Genomic DNA, 18,445 nt, shown 5'->3' with positions numbered 1-18,445 from the left:
AATCCTAGCACTGACTCCTGAGGTTCCCTCCCTTGATATTGTTCCCTGCTCAGAGGTCTCCCCCTTAACAGTTACTCTCTGCTCCCTGTTCATCAGCCAGCTGCTAATACAAGCAACAATCGTTTGATCTACTAGGCCTTTTCCCAATGCCTGTGTCTTTTAGGTGGCTCTGCAAGGCATTTCTGGGTTTTGGCGATCCATTTTGCACCTTCCACAGGGATCAAGGTGTCGCACAACACCACAACCAACAGAGCCAATTGGGGAATCCCAAAAACTCTCTGCAGAGTTCACTGCAAACACCCCAAATATTGTGCCCCAGCAACATGGCGGCTCAGAGCCCCTCTGCCTTACGCTATCTTGAGGCGAAGAAAAGGGAATTCTACAGACCATTGGAACTGGTGCCACCAAAGCAACGTAGCCCCAGGCAAGGAGAGAGGGCAACTGTCCATTCGTAAGAAGGGATGTTAATGCCAACCATGTCTTGGGAGTATAACGGGGAAGTCAGGAAGTGCCTTAAACAGAAATAAAAGACTCGTGAACTCATCTCCCAGCACACAGAGGAGTCCCTCATATAGAGGGCATAATGTGGAAATGATGGTGCTGTAGGGGAGGAAAACTCACCAACAATATCCTGTCTAGAGTGTCAAGCTCATGGTGCTCAAGACAGAAAGTGCCCCATGCCTCCATTGCCACCTAGAGAATTCTGGACTGTGAAGATCCTGGAATCAGGTGAAGCCTACAGGGATCGGGGAATTGATTTACTGTGAGAAACTATGCATAAGTCAGGGAATCACTATAACATGGCCAGGACCATTTTCAGGGCACGTGGAGATAGGGAGCCAAATGTCAGAAACAGGAGCAACATCTCAGCTTTGTTCATAAAAAAATGTTGATCCAGTTAGGGAAACGGAGCCACATCCATCACTAGGATAATCAGGTGCAGCTCCACTGGGATCAATGGATTACACCCATGGGGAATTTGGCCCCTTCCTGCATGAGCAAAATGGCATGTAAAGGGAAGCCAGGTCCACCACCCAGATCACTGGGATGGAAATCTGGCCATTGTCCATGTAAGAAGTGAAGCACAAAAGCCTATAGCTTTGTGACAGATAGCTCAGTGGTTTGAGCACTGACCTGCTAAACCCAGGGTTGTGAGTTCAATCTTTCAGGGGGCCATTTAGGGATCTGGGGGAAAAATTGGAGATTGGTCCTGCTTTGAGCAGGGGGTTAGACTAGATGACCTCCTGAGGTCCCTTCTAACCCTGATATTCTATGATTCTATGACAGCACTGAGTGGATGTAGGTACAAGAAAGCCACAAGACAACAATAGAATTCCGTGATTCTCATGGCCACTGGGAGATCCAGAGAAGTTCCAGACTCCTATCTAGCAATGTGTGTGATACTGATTCGAACAGTGGAGAATGAGCCTCACGGGTTGGGTTCAGATAGATACCTAACATTTTTTAAGCTTGTGCAAATGTCTCTCAGCCTCTTCTCCAGAAATTCCCAGCGTGCAGACTCCCTTGTGTGATTTCCATTATCGCCTGCTCTTGGCCAAGCCATGAATAATGCAGCAACAATCTGTCTTTGGAGCTTTCATTTCTGAAAATCAGTTGTGAACAACATTCAGCCCATTGAAGGCTGTGCAGCCCAGGGAGATATGCTCTTCTCATATCTCCAGCCTGACTCAGTCTGCATTATTTCAGCTGTGCCAGGGTATAGTCTCAGTCACCTTCAAGTTGTCTAGTCATGGATTTCATAGCATGTTCCTCATGGAGTCTGGAGAGGCAAATATCAGTACGTATCTAGAGAGAGAGCTGGGTATTATCAGCGTAGCAGTGAATAGACCATAGACAATACGTATCCTTCCAAGAAGCCGCGTCTGAAGAGCATTGGAGACAACCCACAGACATGGAGAACACAGCACGTTATCCCATTACAGCCTGGTGAGTATCCACCCAGTTGGGACAGCTCCTTAAGACACGACTGGTACTAGTCCAGTGCATTCCCAGTATTGCTCCGCTAATCATCTAGGTGAGGCAGTAGCATCCAACTGTCCACAGTATCCACATCTGCCCATAGATCTAATAACACCAGCAAGGACAGCTCTGTGTTTGCAAAGTGGTGAGTAAATCATCGCTGACGCTAGCAAGGGGATTCTTGGTGCTGTGTCCTCGACTGAATCTGGGCAGCTATTTCATTGCTGAACACGACTGTCTAGATATTCCTCCAGCTCTGTTACCACTATTGAGTCCAGAATCTTGTCCACAAGTGTCTTGTTAGACACCAGTCTGTCCTTCCCTGTGCAGTTAGGATTTCACTGGCAGAAGAGCCACTACTTCTTTACACCGACTTGAGAACAGCTGCCTCTAACGAGGACAGCTGAGCTGCATCGGACAGCATGTCTCACCACTCCCAGATGCTCCAGAAGGAACACTGCTGGGCAAGGAATCAACCTTCAGCTAGCAGCACGGAGCCCAGCTATCGCACTGCGCAGCTCCAACTGTGAAGATGGCCTGAAAGCCTGTGGGCAAGCCAAGGCAATTGAGAGGCCAACCCCTAGTAATAAGTGACCACATGGGGGAGCTCAGGTCAAGTGGTCTGTTTAAAGTCTTCTTCTCCCTGAGCAAGAAGAGGCTGATCACCTTCTCCCTCCACCCCAGTTAACTATTTAAATGTTCATGTGAGGTTAGTGCTGGTGAAAGATGCTAGATTGACAACCCTGGTGTGGGACATCTTCTGTTAATCCCCAGCATGCACAGCATGAGCAAGGCCTATCGCTGTCATCATCATCAAGGCAAATCCCAAAGGAATGTCACTTCCTTGCAGATTGGGCACTACCCAGACTGATCTCTAGGTAGGTCCTTAAGGCGGTCAGGCTGGATAGTCAGTCTGTGTCCATCATTGACAGTCCTTTTGCACCACTGAAGTGCTTGGTACCCATGACCTTGCCAGTTGTGTAGCAGCATTCCTTGAGACACACACTTCATAATTCATTGATCTTCCCTCCTGATGATACGTCTGCACTTAGAAAGCCACCGAACCCAAACCTTTGCTGATGGGAGGCAGTTTCTGGGTTAAGCTGTGAATATCCTCATTGCTGACCTTGTCTTGCCACTTGATATGGAACAGCTGACAAAAACAGTGCTGTCCCTCATCTCTGACGGAGTTCATGGTCCTTGCCCCATTCAAGCCTCAGCCTCTCTTTTGAGACTGCCGTCAAGAGGGTATTGATTGGTTTCATGATGTAGATACATATCCACTGGGAAGTGGGCCAAGACCACTGAATTCATCCCACCCAAGCCACCAAACAGATGTCAGATGGGAACCTGCCTACCTAAATTCAAACCAGTGCCCTGGAGGCGAAAGGCCCCATAGCCCAATAACCATCCACTGAGCCCCCCCCCCCCCCCAGCTCTCCAGGTAACTCTATTAACTAAACAAAGGTTCATCTATCAATAGAAAAACAAGCTGAAACAACTTTGCTTGCAGTAGCCACACCTCAGTGTCTCAGTCTTCCTGCCTTTCCCACAGCTTCTTATTGCTTCCATCACCCTATGCCGATGAGAGCCCATCCCAAAAACCATGTGACTTTCCAGCATGTCTTCCTGGCCCTGGAATGGCCACGGAATACGAACACTAGTAATTCGTTGCATACACATGGGGGGAGCCTCCCAAAGAACTGCTCCATACTACAGCCAATCCTGGAAGAAACCTCAGGTCCCAAAAGGCACCTGAATTCTGGGAAAGTCTGGATCTGGCACTAAACTCTGCAACCAGCCCAGCCACTGTCTCAGCTCTGACTTGACATGATCCAAGAGTTGCTAAACCAGCCAGCAACCAGGATACCAAGGAAATGAGCCATCCACTGTGTCTAATGGATCTCTCTGCCTAAGCTTTTCTGCTACACTTGTCTCTCCAGTGTACAGCAGAACCTGCTTTAGGGTGAACTTGAATCTAATGAAACTCTGTTTATAGGGAAATAAAATGAAAGGCTCAGTGCTCTGCAGTTCCAGGTAGAGTGTAATCTCCACCTCCAACAAAGCTGTCCTGTGGAGGAAATATATCTCATGCTGTGGGGAGTGATCCTGTGACTTTTACTCAGGAGAGTACTTCCATTGGCTTTAATGGGGCTGCTTATGTGAGTAATGGAGGCAAGATTGGGCCCAGTAAGATGGGATATATATTTTGCATATAGCGCCTTCTGATCTTACAGCAAACACTCACTGCACATGTATTCCAAGACTGAGTCACCCCGAGTCCTAACGAAAGAACTAGTTAACAACCTTGAGTTAGACCCTCAGCAGGTGCAAATCAGCCAAGCCTCAAGGACTTCAGTGAAGCTACGGCCAATTTATATCAGCTGGGGATCTGGCCCATTGACTCAAGTGGAATGATGCTTATTTATGCCAGTTGGGGAAGGATCTAACCCATTGATTCCAATGGAGATACAGCCAGTTTACCACCAGTTGGGGAGCTGGCCCCTTATTTGTAAAGACAAAATTACAGGCGATACTTACAAAAAATAAATCTGTTGTAAATCTGATTTACACTAAGTATCTATAACTCTCCCCCCATTAGGGTAATGATGATACATTGACGTGGTAATCTCATTATTATTACTGCGTGCTGCAGGGAGTCAATTATTCCCTCATGCCGGGCTGCAATAAAACAAACACCACGTCTATTACATTAAAAGCAGATCATGAAGACGGCATTAAGAAGCTGAGAGTTTAAGCACAGTCAGGCCACAAAGTGAGAGGACGGCTGGTGGCGTTGGCTTGGGCCTCAGCCGCGGCTGTGGATTCAATTCTTGACTCTGCTGTAGCCCCCTGTGTGACTAGGGGCTGGTCACCTCACCTCTCTGGCCCTTAGTTCTCCATGTGTCCCGGGGGGGATGATCCTTCCCTTCTCCCGCCCTTTGTCTATTTAGGGTGTTAGCTCTGTGGGGCAGGGGCAGTCTCTCACTAAGTGTGTGTGCAGCACCTAGCGCAGCTTGATTGGAGCCTCTAGGTGCTACCGTAATAGTGATACAAGTAGACAGCCCAAACTCTGTTCCCCTTTGTACCAATGCAACCCAGCGACCACCAGTGAGGATACACATGCGTCACCAAGGCTGGATTCTGGTCCAAGGTTTGCAGCAACATTAACTCAGCTACGTTGCAAACACAGTGTCATCATAGGTAGGATTTTCCAAAGCACCTGTGTGACTTAAAAGCCATTTGAACAACTAGCCTTCAATCACCCAAGGCCCTCCCAGCCCCCTGCAGGGCTTCTTCATGTCTGTGGGTATGTCTACAGTTTGAGCTAGGGCATAATTCCTAGCTCAAGTAAATATGCCCACACTAGGTCTGATGGAGCTAGTGTGCTAAAAACAGATCACTGGCATAGGGGGAGAGGGGGGCAAGCTGTGAGCGGGGCTAGCCGCAGCAAGTATATACCTAGCATCTCAGACAGGATCCTACTGGGGCAGCTAGCCCTTCTCACCACTCGTGCTTGCTGTGGCTACACTTCTATTTTTAGCATGCTAGTCAATCAGCACTAACGTGGGTATCAGAGTAGCAGCCGTGTTAGTCTGTATTCGCAAAAAGAAAAGGAGTACTTGTGGCACCTTAGAGACTAACAAATTTATTTGAGCATATAAGCTTTTGTGAGCTACAGCTCATCCGATGAAGTGAGCTGTAGCTAACGTGGGTATGACCCTTAAGCTGGGAACTGCACTTCCAGCTTCAGTGTAGACACTCTTTTATGGAACAGGTGCCTCTACCCTATAAAATCAGGCCGGATCAGATTTGGTTATGATACTCAAACCAGAACACCAGGAGGCCAGAATGAGAGCGGGGTGGGATTTTTCTGTGCCTCGATTTTTCGTAACAAAAATGCCAATATGTTGAAATTGAAGCTGTTCACAAATCAGGATTCGGGCCAACGCCTTTTCCAACTGGAAAAATGTCAAAGGAAAAAGTTTTGAAATTGTCAAAATGGTTCATGTCAACGTTTTCAAAACAACAAATTCCAGTGTTGTGGAGTGAAACCACTTTTGAAATAAGAAAAGGAGTACTTGTGGCACCTTAGAGACTAACAAATTTATTTGAGCATAAGCTTTCATGAGCTACAGCTCACTTCATTGGGTGTGAGCTGTAGCTCACGAAAGCTTATGCTCAAATAAATTTGTTAGTCTCTAAGGTGCCACAAGTACTCCTTTTCTTTTTGCGAATACAGACTAACACGGCTGCTACTCTGAAACCTGTCACTTTTGAAATGTAAGCTAATTAGTCTGAAAGAAAGGTTTTTTAAAGGTGGGAGAGAGGTCAAAATGGAAACCTGGTATTTTGGTTGACCTGAAATGGAGAAAAAATTGGGTTTTGGGTTCACAAATATTTTTGAGATTTTGACTTTTTGTCCTGATGCAAGACAGGAAAAAGATTTGGAACACTTGAAAAATATTCATGCCAGAACCCAGGTGTAAACTGACCGGGAGAGATGAGAGCAGAGGAGGTTGCAGACTACCTGGGGAGACTGCATGCTGAGAAAGCATGGAGATCATAACCTGTTAGCATCCTCATGTCTCATTCCCACTGTCCTCAATGGAAGAGGAGATGTCCATGGGGCAGTTTCTCTCTTTTGGAAGTGCACTTGGCAATAGGGAGAAGCGGCCTCAGTGAAATCCACTGGCCTAACTGATTTCACTGCAGGCTCAGCAGTGGTTCTCTCCCATCTGTGCAGTGAGACCAGCGAGGAGAGCAGCATTTTCCTCCCCCATTTAACTACACTGCTTCTCTTGCTTTAAATGGTGTCTCCCGCTGAGAAGGTTCAAACCCTTACAGTTCTCTGCATGCCGTGCACATTACATTAACATTGTAGGGCTCCGTATTGACTCTTAAGGATTGTAAAGCCAGCATGCCCAGCTCTTGGTTCAGGAGCTGATTTGTCTAGCTGCCGGCAGTGTTGCAAGCCCCACCTGGTATCTGGAGACCCAACAGGGGCCTGACTGCCTCCAGCGTCATTCCAGGGACATTTGGCCAATGCGGGAGGCAGAATGGAATCCAGCTCGCTCTCCTGTAGCTGGGAGGGGAGCAAGGTCTCTTGATCCAAACAAGCCATTTTCAGCAGTTTTTCTAACCATCGCCATCCTTGAGAGACAGGGGGCCAGATCCCCTGCTGATGTAAATCAGCATTGCCTTGGTGAGCTCAGAATGGGCTACACTGATGTACACCAGCTGAGTGTCTGACCCAGGATTGTTTAAAGGGGAAAAAAGAGGTTTTTTTCCTCCTCTCTTCTAATTCAAAAATAGATGAACCAATTATGCACAAACTTTTCAGAAAAGCTTCCTAGACTTTGCTACAATGACAGGCATGTGGATTAGATTAGATAGATTACACACAGTAGGTAGGTAGATGTGACACTTTTAGGGGTTACCCCAAGTGGCTAGGGTGAATCACTACCACCTGCATTCAGCATAAGAGAGGCTTTTCTGTGCCCACCAGAAGAAAGCCTCCCAATTCCATAGGCAACCCAAGTGCTCTGATCCAAGCTCCGCAAGCCTGCTACTCTTCCCTTCTGCAGGCTAGCAGTTAGCACACCCCACCTGCTGGGTGTAGCGTGCAGATACTGGGTGGTGATAGTGGCCTGTGGAATGGAGGAGGTCAGTCTGGATGCCCTGCTGGGCCCTTCTGGCCTTCAACTCTACAACTCTATGACCTTGTTACACTCGCGTGCCCAGTCCCTGGTCTTCCAGACACCTGCAATGTACACCAATCTGCCGCCTCTGTGGAAGCCATGTATTCTGTCCTGCAGCAAACTCCTCCTGGCCTTGGTTATACTGAGGGCTGCCTTATGAAAGGGGGCTCACCCCTCATCCCCCTCTCCTGTGGACATCTCACTGTTTTCTGCTGCTAAGGGTGTGGAGATCTCACCTCCCACGTCAGCTGCCTCCCCCTCTGCAGGGTGTGTGTCTGGGACCCCACGGGGACACTCCCTCTTGCTGCAGGTCACAATATTAACAGCCCCAGGCAGTGAAATAATATCATTCCCCACTCGCACATCCACAGGTATATTCTGGAGAAACCCTGCCTTAAAGTACCTTTTAAACCTTCCCCCACAAGCTCAGTGTGAGCCAAAGGTCCCATGGTTTCGGATTCCCCCAGGGTCAAGGGCTTTACCCTCTCCCCTGGGAGCACATCAGACTCCTTAATCATATCCTCCTTGACAAGTGGGTCATGGACCCCTGTGATCCTCCAGCCTCGGCACATTCTGCTGTTTACCTTGGCATCTTTGTCCACCTCCAGTAGGTCAAACTGGACAAAATTAACTGGGACCCTCTCATGGACCCTGGGGGGCTCTGGACCGGGGGTTCCTTAAACTGCCCAGTTCAGGGTTGGCGTTGGGATTCCACGTAGGAAACACATTGCTTCCTCATGCATTCATTAGGCTCAAACAGGTAACAGCTTCTGGGACCATCCCACTGGACTGGGAACCTGTTATTGGTGTTACCAGGAGGGGACCATTTCTGGGGTGTTTTGAACTTAGACCTACCTCTCCTGCCTTCTTCCCCAGGACAAATCAGGGACCCTCCTTTATGCCGGGACGTTGCCCATCCCTCTGTGGCATGCGCTCCACAAATGGTCTTGCACCTATAGATCAGCTCCATCTTTTACAGTCATTGGGGTTTTATCCCACACTGCAGCCCTTACTTCATCAGTGCTGCAGGCATCAAAGAACGGCTCATTAGCAAACATGTCGACCAGCTTTTCACAATCCTCTGCCCCTTTACCCCTTATCCACTTGCTTAAATAATCACATTTTATAAACATAGTTCCCGTGACTCATCTGATCATGTTTGCTGAGGTTTCTAAGCTGTAGGCGATATACCTCGGGGGATTTGAAAAGTTTTCAATAGTTTCCTTGCACCGATCATAAACCAGAGCCTCCCACAGATCCGTGTAATTAAACACGTGTAAGGCTTTATCAAAGAGTTTGAGAAGCAAGACAGTCATTTCTGTGCACCAGGAATCTGGTGTACTCTGTGTATCCTCTCAAAGGTAATCAGATGCTCCTCTATGGATTGCCTGTCCCTGCAGCTTGGGCATCGCTTGGGCATGGTTGATCCCTGGGGGGCGGGGCACTACCCCTGGATTGAGGGCTCTTATTTTGTAATTCTAGCACTCTAAGCTCCTGCTCACCTGTGTTCATGCTTTCAGTCTTCCAGCACCATCAGTCTCCAATGGGCAGCTTCCTGGGCTGCTTTCTATCTCTTGCAGCCTCTCTCCTCCATCCACTTCTGGTACTCTCATTCCTTTTCCAATTTCACCAATTCTGATCTGGTCATCTGGGATGAAGGGGGAATGTTCTTAATGGTTTGTCAAAATACTCTGTGTGTGCCTCAGTTTCCCCCATGTGTTACTTAAGTGTCTACTTCTAGGTGGTGGGACAAGGGTGTGTAATCATTACAGAGACCCCCAGATGGCAGGTGTGACTGCCTGGGCTCAGACAATGGCCAACACTCAGTATCCTGGCAACTGATCGCCGGGGCCCATCCTCTGCAAGAGCAAGAGATGTTGGAGAACAAAGCACTGGGTGGAGGCCAAGTGACTCGTTTGCCCAGGAAAGAGACAAAGGCCAGAGGAGGGGCAAACTGGGTGTGACAGAGGCTGGGCTGCTGGAAGCTGGTTAGTCTGTGGTTGGGGGATTGAAGAGGGGAAAGCTCAGGGCTCTGGGTTTGGGATTACCCCCTGCCCTCCAGGATGAACTTTGCTGAATGTTCCTAATTTCTGTGCTAACAAACTCTGTTCTATGCTTGTGGCACCTTAGAGACTAACAAATTTATTAGAGCATAAGCTTTCGTGAGCTACAGCTCACGTGAGCTGTAGCTCACGAAAGCTTATGTTCTAATAAATTTGTTAGTCTCTAAGGTGCCACAAGTACTCCTTTTCTTTTTGCGAATACAGACTAACACGGCTGCTACTCTGAAACCTGTTCTATGCTGTGTTCCTGACGACTAATAAGCCCTTCTGTTTTCTACTGCTGACTGTGGAGTGGGGATGCACAGCCCCTTTGGGGCGTATAAGGCTTCCCCCAGGTGTCCCATTCTGGTGGATTCACTGCGGGAAGCTCACGTTGTGAACAGGGGCACTGAACACTCTGAGGTCAGACCCAGGAGGTGCTGTAGCCAAGGTGTGCCCTGGTGAGAGTGTGCCCTCAGGGGAAACAGACTGCTCTAGAGTCTTGTCTGACTTCATTCAGAGCAGTTCCAGAGCACCCAGCCTGTGACTACGTGACACCATCTCCAGCCGAAAGGTTGCTTTGTTGAGGGCTGTGCCAGGCTGGCCCCCGATGCTGGGAGTCGCACCCAGATCTGCATTCCCCACATTTTCATTCATTCCCGAGGGATCTAGCCACTCTCCCTACAACTTGTTCCATGAGCGTAAACCTCGTTCCTGCAGCAGCTGATCCACGTTGGGCACGCAGCTGCTCTGACTGCTGTGGAGTCCGTTTGCAATGTGTTTCGTGGCCACTGTGCACTGGCCTTTGTTCTGTGGCCCTCTCCCGAAATAGACAGAAACCAACAAACTGTCTCCCTTTTCTCTCCTGTCTCTAACCGTATTACCTTTGAGCCTTTAGGGTAGGTCTGTACATGCCTTGAGCCTGAACTTCTGCTGGCTCACAAACAGGATGCCCTTTTTCCTTCCCTTGTACAGCCACAGACATTTGTCTCAGTTCAGAATCGGGGCATTTCATTAACGTCAGCTCAGTTCTGATGGTCCCCTACTCACAGTCTTTCCTTGGCATTCTTTTGTCTTTCTCAGTGCTCAAGCCTGCATCTGCTGCAGGCTGCAAACCCAGAGCGGGGCTGGGTCGATGGATGTCTGTTGTTCTCAGGGTTGATTGAGTCCGCTCTGGAGACCCATCCTGCCCCAGGCGACAAGTTTCACCTCCAATGGCTTTGGAACCCAATATTCGACAAGTGATATAATGCTACAATTGTTCCCCATACAGATAGGAGGCCAGGTGTCCAATTTTGACCCAGACAGTTCTCTTTTTGGGCTGTTTGTCCCCCATCCAGTAGTAAGACAAAACCGGATATGGTTTTGTCCATTATCAGACGGAGGACACCATTTTGAAGAGTGTGCCACTCCACCCCTGCTGGTGTGACCTCGCATGCACCCTCATGCTGGCAGGTGGGGGGGGTCACACCAGCAGGATCAGGCCCATGCCATTCGCAAAGTATCCAGTATTCAAGAAATGAATGAGTGGCCACCCAATGTACAAACATCCTGCAATAACCATGATAATTAGCTCATTCTTAGCTTTTAGAGTCCACAAGACCCCTTGGTTGAAATATCTGGAGGACAGTTGGACACAGATGTAATATACCTGCCTGGGCATGTCTATGTCAAAAGGTAGGTAGGTAGATCAAGTGTGGTACAGCTGGCAGGGCAAGAGAGAGAGAGACATTTCATTACTAAAGGAAATTTGTTGAGAAAGTTCCAAGCAACAGAGCAAAGAACTTGAAAGAAACTTGCAAAGGAAAATTGTCAAGTATGTTCCAGGCAACTGCAGCCCGAGGTTGAGAATAGATTGCCCTCCACAACCTCAACCATAGCTCTGCTGCTGGCAACATGATAATAACTTCTGATTGAATAATTACCAGTATATAGCATACCTTAAGTCAAGCTATGAAATCTTGTTACTTTGAGTGACAATCACAAGGCTCCATTAGTGCATCTGTAACACACGTCTCAGCTGTCAGCATGCAGGAGGGTTGACATGCACATTTTCAACGTGGCTGTATAGAAAATCGGCAGATAAAAATAACCCAGCCTGTGCGGAGGGGTTTTCACTCACTTGTAGCTAATTCTGACGCCTCCATCAAATTTGCTTGGCAGAGGAGGGATGCAGGGTATCAACTGATGTTATCACAAGAGGTCCATGGAATGGGGCTGTGGATGAGAGGCCCAAGCAGGGGAAGGGTTGAGATTTAGTGGCCAGAGATGCATGCCCCAAAGAGGAGCATGGTGCCTAATTGCAAGCTTCTCTGCCCTGTGCCTAATTGCCTGGAACTGGCTGGTGGTCAGTGCATTTCTCTGAACGGTGTTGCCAGTGGTTAGCAAAGTAGAGGTGTCGTGTCAGTGACACAGCCTCACGTCCGTAGGCGGCAAATTATATGGGCCCATGGTGCCCGTGCTCCACCAATATTTAGGAACGTGGGCCCGGCTCCACCAATGTTTGGGCTTACTGCGCTTTGGGGGGCCCGGCACTTCAGGGGGACATGGGATCCAGCGCAGCAAGGGTTTGGATGAGGAGCCAGAGCAGGACGTTACTCGTGTAAATGGTGGAGTCTCTGTACCTTGAAGTCTTTAAATCAAGATTTGCGGACATCAGTAACTCAGCCAGAGGTTTGGGGTCTATTGCAGGAGTGGGTGGGTGAAGTCCTATGGCCTGCAACATGCAGCAGGTCAGATTAGATGATCATGATGCTCCCTTCTCACCTTTAAAGTCTCTAAGCAGGAATCGAGTGAGCTAAAGGGAGGCCGATGGAGTCAGTGCAGCAGGGAGGAAGGTGACTCTAGCTGCAGTGTTGGAAGTGGGTGGTACAGAGCTAAGCTGTGGCCCAAGCACACAAGAAGTGGGAGTCAGTGACTCAGGTTTCTCTCCCTGTAGATTTACCTGTCCTGGAAGAGTGGCCCCGGCGAGGTGAAGCACTGGAAGGATATGATCTCCCATCCCCGGCAGGCCGTGGCACAGTGGCATCAGCTGAAGGCCTGAGCGGCAGAGAATTCTTTCTGGCTTTCACCGCTCGGAGTCAACGTTTCTTAGCCATGCTCTCACTACTTTATGCACAACAGAGGCATCGGGGGATCCCCCTAGGGGATGAGCTCGGGGCTGACAAGGAGCTGAGGGTGTGAAGTTGGCGACGTTTCCAAACTCTGAGAAGCAGCGTTGGCCGCCCGCTGTGTCCACGGAGCGCCCGGCACCAAAGGGAGCATCTTTAGTGCCCGACTTCCTGCTTTAGCCTTTCCTTCTGACTCATTACGCCGAGAGAGAGACGCCAGCCCTCTAGGTGGGAAGAAGCCTCGGCGCTGGTTTGTTTTGGCCCTGGGGGGAGGGGAAGTGGTGTTGGCGCGACTGGCTCTGTGAGGTGGTGAGAGGAGATGCCTCCACCACACGAGACTTCCTACGAGTTCTTCCAGCCCAAGGCCTGTTGGGAGCGGTCCCCCGAGGAGGCCAGCTTCTCCTAGGGGGCGCGTGGGCCTAGGAGGGGAGCTGGTGAGGGGGACGCGTCTTTCGTCTCCTTGAGGTCGTTTATTTTTAATTCAATAAAACTTGTAAGAGTAATAAGAATAATATAAGTAATAGTGGCTAGAATCCCATCCCGGTCAGGGCTGGGGGAAGCCGCACCACTCCAACAGCCTCCTGTGCGTTTGCTGTGTGTGTGTATAAGTGTGTTGTAAGTGTCACATGTTTGCGTGCGGGCTGCTCACGTCTCTCTCGCTCTCTGCCCTGCCTGGGAAGCAACCCCTGATCCCACAGGACGGTGTGGTTCCAGTGCGGGATGTGGGGTTTTTTTAATTGGCTGGTGCATGGGGTTTGAAGGAACTGATGCCACATGGGGAGTGGGGCCAGTCTCTGCTGCCAGTCGATGCTTGATAGGGAGGGAGGCAGAAGGAGCTGCCCACCAGACAGGGTCTCCCCTCGTGACCACTCTGTGGCATATGGGATTGGAAGCCATAACAGATGGATCGGTAGCCAAACTGGGATCGGCTTTAGGGCTAATGAGAGCTTGACTGTAGACACCTCCCTCTGGCTGGTGAGGGCCTTGTCCTGCTCAAACTGAGAGAATGTCCCAAACCAGCTCCCAAAGACTGCCATGCTCCCAGGCATATGGACCCCAAAACAGCCCATCCTCCAGCACTCATCCCCCAACCAGACCCTAGACACCCTCACCGTACACAGCCCACTCCTCCAGCACCCATCCCAACCCTAAACACCCTCACCATGCACAGCCCACCCCTCCAGCACCCTTCCCCCAACCCGACCCCAGGCACTCCACACCCTCACCATACACAGCCTACCCCTCCAGCACCCATCCCCCAACCCGACTCCAGACACCCCACCATACACAGCCCACCCCTCCAGCATCAATCCCAACCCTAAACTCCCTCACCATGCACAGCCCACCCCTCCAGCACCCATCCCCCAACCCAACCCCAGACACCCCACACCCTCACCATGCCCAGCCCACCCCTCCAGTACCCATCCCAACCCTAAACACCCTCACCATGCCCAGCCCACACCCTCCAGCACCCGTCCCTCAATCCGTCTTCAGATACCCCACACCCTCACCATACACAGCCCACCTCTCCAGCACCCATCCCCCAACCCGACCCCAGACCCTCACCATACACAACCCACCCATCCCTCAATCTGCCCTAGGCCTCAGAGGTGCTGTCTGTGAAGGTTTCCCATTTGCTATCTGTCTCCCCCTAGCTGTGGGATTGGATATGGCCCCTCCTCCTCAATCCAAATTTGACACTGTCCCATGATGGGGTCTCCTGCATGGGCTGCGGTAGCAGGTGGCCATTTCACGGTGGCCCATTTGAGCCCCTTCCAGGTGCCTCACTGGGCCATGTCCACCGGAGCAGCTGACTGGGCACCTGGGGTGCTCTGTTCCCCACCCCACCCCCACCGTTCTGGGCATTGCTGCTCATTTCCTAGCAGTACGACACTGGGGCAAAGGGGCTGCACCTCGCCTATGAATGGGCACAAAAGAACTAATGTCATCCAGAAGCCCCTGGTAGGTGGTGAAGAAAGCCAGAGCCCTGAGCACTGGGGCATGGGAACGCTGTGGACACATCCCACCCCCACATGCCCACCGCCCACCATTCCCCACAAGCAGGGGGCCAGACTGACCTAGCTGTGAGTGCACCAGTGCTGCTGCTATGCCACTGCCTACACCGCCCCCTGCTGGGAGTGGCTGGCACTGGCCTAGCCAGGAGCACCCTATGGCCAGCACTCCCCATATGACCCTGCCTACTGCCCAGCACGTCACGCAGCCCCAGAGCTCTGAGCTGCCCAGGCCCTTCCTCTGCCCCTTTGAAGGGACTGTTACTCTCCATTCCCGCCAGGACTGAGCCAGGGGGGTTGTGTTGAATTAAGCATCGGCCTCGCTCAGCCAGGGACCCTGCTAGAGAGCTAGCTGGAAACTGCCCATCTGGTTTGGAGCCCAAGCCATGGGCCTGGAGAGAGCAAACCATAGGGACATCTGCATCTGCACAGCTGCAAAGCCTCCACCAGGTGGCACTGTAGGGCCAGAGGCAGAGCATAAGCTCTGGCTCTGGCTGATCACCCTTGGAGTCACTGCCCAGGTTGCTGGCCAGGGAGTCCTGCAGAGACTAGGCGCTTCCAGAGTTGCCATCCTGCCCCCCATCTGCGCTTGGGGCTGGTCCCTGATTTCCCCGCTGGCCGAAACACAGTGCTCAGGCCCTGAACTAGACTCAAGGCAGGAGGCTGGTACATGCCAGCCAGCTCTCCCCAATCCCTGGGCCAGTACAGCTGCCCCTTTGCTATACATGGCCCTCTGCTGGATCCCAATATGGCTGCTATACATGGCCCTCTGGAACCCTCTTTCCAGGACACCAAGGCTGCTCCCCAGCTGAGGCCTGGGCTCCTCACCATTGTTCTGCAGCCCCATGTCGCTGGTTCCCCCCGCCCAGCCACTCCTCTCACTGGGGCGCCATAAAATGGTTCACCTTCTCCCCACAGCCCCCCCCCCACACACTCCTCACAAAAAAAGTGTATCCACCACCCAAGCCGGGCTCCTGTCACCAGTTCACTATTCCCAGCCCACCCCCTACCCCCCCCCATCACACAGGGCTGCAGTGCCCAAAGCACTGGGTGCTTGAAGTGACTCTGCCCCCCACACACACACACACTTTGCTCTGCCCACCATGGGTGTGTTGAGTGCTGAGGCAGCTGGCTGGGTGGTGGAATAGGTGCTGAGGCCATTGGGTGGGAGGGTGGCTGCTCAGTAGGCGAGTGGAGTAGTTGCAAGGGTGCTGTGGTTGATAGATGGGAGGGTGAAGGTCCTTGGGGGTGGGTGCCAAGACTGCTAGATGGGAGAGGGGTTAAGGGGTCTAGACCTGATTGAGGGAGAGGGTGTCAGGGCTGGGTACTGGGACTGATTGGTGCACGTGTGCCTGGGGTGGCTGCAGGGGCAGCTGGGTGGATAGTTGAGTTAGGTACTGAGACCACTGGGTAGGCTGGTGCCTGGGGTGGTGACTGGATGGATGAATGGCGTGATAGCACTGAGATACCCCAGCACCCACCCTAAGCGGCAGGTACTAGGACATGTAGGTAGGGGGAATGCGAGGGGGGATACCAGGGTGAAACCAGGTAGAAGGTGCGCTCCCCTAGACCATGGGAGCTCTGCATTTAGTGGTGTCTAGGCTGCCTTGCTCTACTCATACCTGGCTGGTGGTGGGGTCACATGGCACATTGATCTGGGTGATGACAACATCTATTCAGTTTCCTTTGTGATGTTCTAGAACCCTCAGAGCTGGGGTGGGGGGCAGGGAACACTGTGTCCATTGTTGGGTGAGATCATTAACGCCTACTGACAAGGCCAGCTGCATCTCATTAGTGGTCCTCACTAGGTCCATCCACACGCTGTCCTCGCTTGACACTGTCAGTCTCACTGGCCTTGCTCTAATCTACCCTTTTTTAGACGAGATCACGGACGAGACTGTAGGAAGACACCTTGGGTGTCATGTAGAGTCCATAGGTTGCCTTGATTCCTTTCAGTTTGTGGCATGGAGGCTGCACTAGTCTTGCTGCCTGATGAGCTCCTAGTGATGGACAAAGATCAGGTATCACCATATTCCTTGTAGATCTGCCAGCAGCCTTTGAAGACCTTGAGGGTTGGTTGACTCTATTGAAGATCGTAGCTAGGGCTGATGAGATGGCTCTTGCGTAGGTCTGTTCAGGGCAGGTGATGCTGGGCAATTGCTTTACTGATGTTCATGTGCAGTACGTTGCAATTCCATTAGGTCCTGTTCAGTTTGTGTGTGAGGCCACCAGGGGCAGAGGAGACTGAGACATTACAGGCCACAGCAATGTCATTGTTATGTCAGTGGCAGGTTGCACGCCATCTCCATTTCCTGGCGCAATGATGCTGGTAGGTTGGGTACCAGTTAGAGGTTATGGCAGGAGGTTATTGAAAGGTTGTTCCCACCCTTTATTAGCGCGGGTCCAAACTGAACGTGCTGTCAGAACTCCAGCCTCCCCTGCAATCTGAGGCATCACTGGCAGCTTTTATTCTTCTGCCTCTAGTCAGATGATTGTGACCATCTCACTTGTACCTTGACTGTTATTCAGGCACTGATGGCCTCCAGACTGGATTTCTACAGTGCACTCTACACTGGCAGTCCCTTGGAGATCTGGATTGTAGCACTGGTGCAAAACCTGGTAATGAGCTGTGTCAGGCACAGTGAAAATGTTACACCTATTCTTCCAGAGGCTACAGTAGATTCCCATGAGCTTCCAGGTGTGATTCACAGTGTAACTACTAACCTATAAATCACAGTGTGGTTTAGGTCCTCGCTACCGGTTCGACCACCTCCTTGGGTGCCACCTTGATAATTGATGTCACTCTCAGTCTTAGGTTATTCATGATTTTAAAATATATTGGGGCAGCCTCGGGGAAGGCTCTCAACGCATGCATTCACTTCTGCTTCCATCCAGCCAACAGAGCCCGAGGTTCCTAACCTGGTGGGCGTGATGTAAGGACCACCTACTCTCTCAGGCCTTCCCTGAGTGTGGTGACTGATAGGCTCTGTATAGTAGTTCACCTATTATTTAGGGCATAAGAGTCTTTTCTTTGGTTGACATAGTTATTGTGTTATGGTGTTTTTTCTACATAATGTGCAGGTACCTAGAGACATTTGTGATAGGCACATTTTTATAATATTAACAATAAACCATGATGGGAGGATGGAAGAATCCCAAGAAAGGGTTGGGATCTCCTAGGAAGGGTTGGGTGGACTTTCGGTTCTTTCTTGTTCCCCCATTTTGTGGCATCACTTCTTCTCAGCTGAGCCAGTTCTTCAAAGCCCAGAGGAAGTGCTAATAAATTTATTTATTGGTCTGTGGGGGCAGGGACTGTGAGGAAGAAAAGGCCACTTAAAAACGCAGAGAGAGCAAGAGAGACGGTGAGATGGCATTTAGCGTTCATTAGGTGAAATAGTTACCGATTTACTACAGAAATAAAAACCAAACTCGTATTGATGTGGGAGGGGCAACAGCGTCTTTTTATTTTTGTGCCCCACCCATGCAGCTCTCAGCCAATCAGATGCAAGGAAACATTCCAAAGGGATACTTTTTGCAAAGGGGGACTTTCGCACCAAAGCAAACTTGAAAATACACAGCTTCCCATGTCAGTATTTGAG

General features: G+C 50.7%; 1 protein-coding gene across 7 annotated transcripts in view; it reads left to right on the top strand.

Annotated features, from left to right (window-relative positions):
* Positions 1 to 14,165, top strand: part of SYT7 (synaptotagmin 7) — a 167,091-nt gene extending 152,926 nt beyond the window's left edge. For 3 of the 7 annotated variants that reach the window (XM_038407377.2, XM_038407378.2, XM_038407379.2), the window contains one exon: positions 12,663 to 14,163. In XM_038407377.2, coding sequence (XP_038263305.1) covers positions 12,663 to 12,767 — 105 coding nt within the window. In that variant the 3' untranslated portion in view covers positions 12,768 to 14,163. Of the gene's footprint in view, positions 1 to 12,662 lie in introns of all 7 variants that reach the window. The other 4 variants (XM_038407376.2, XM_038407375.2, XM_043516628.1 and 1 more) reach the window with 3 other exon arrangements.
* The last annotated feature ends 4,280 nt before the right edge of the window (positions 14,166 to 18,445 follow it).

The sequence above is a fragment of the Dermochelys coriacea genome, chromosome 6 (assembly GCF_009764565.3).
Source record: "Dermochelys coriacea isolate rDerCor1 chromosome 6, rDerCor1.pri.v4, whole genome shotgun sequence".
Classification (NCBI taxonomy): domain Eukaryota; kingdom Metazoa; phylum Chordata; order Testudines; family Dermochelyidae; genus Dermochelys; species Dermochelys coriacea.
The sequence above is the reverse complement of the archived record's forward strand: the minus strand, read 5'-3'. Positions and strand labels throughout refer to the sequence as shown.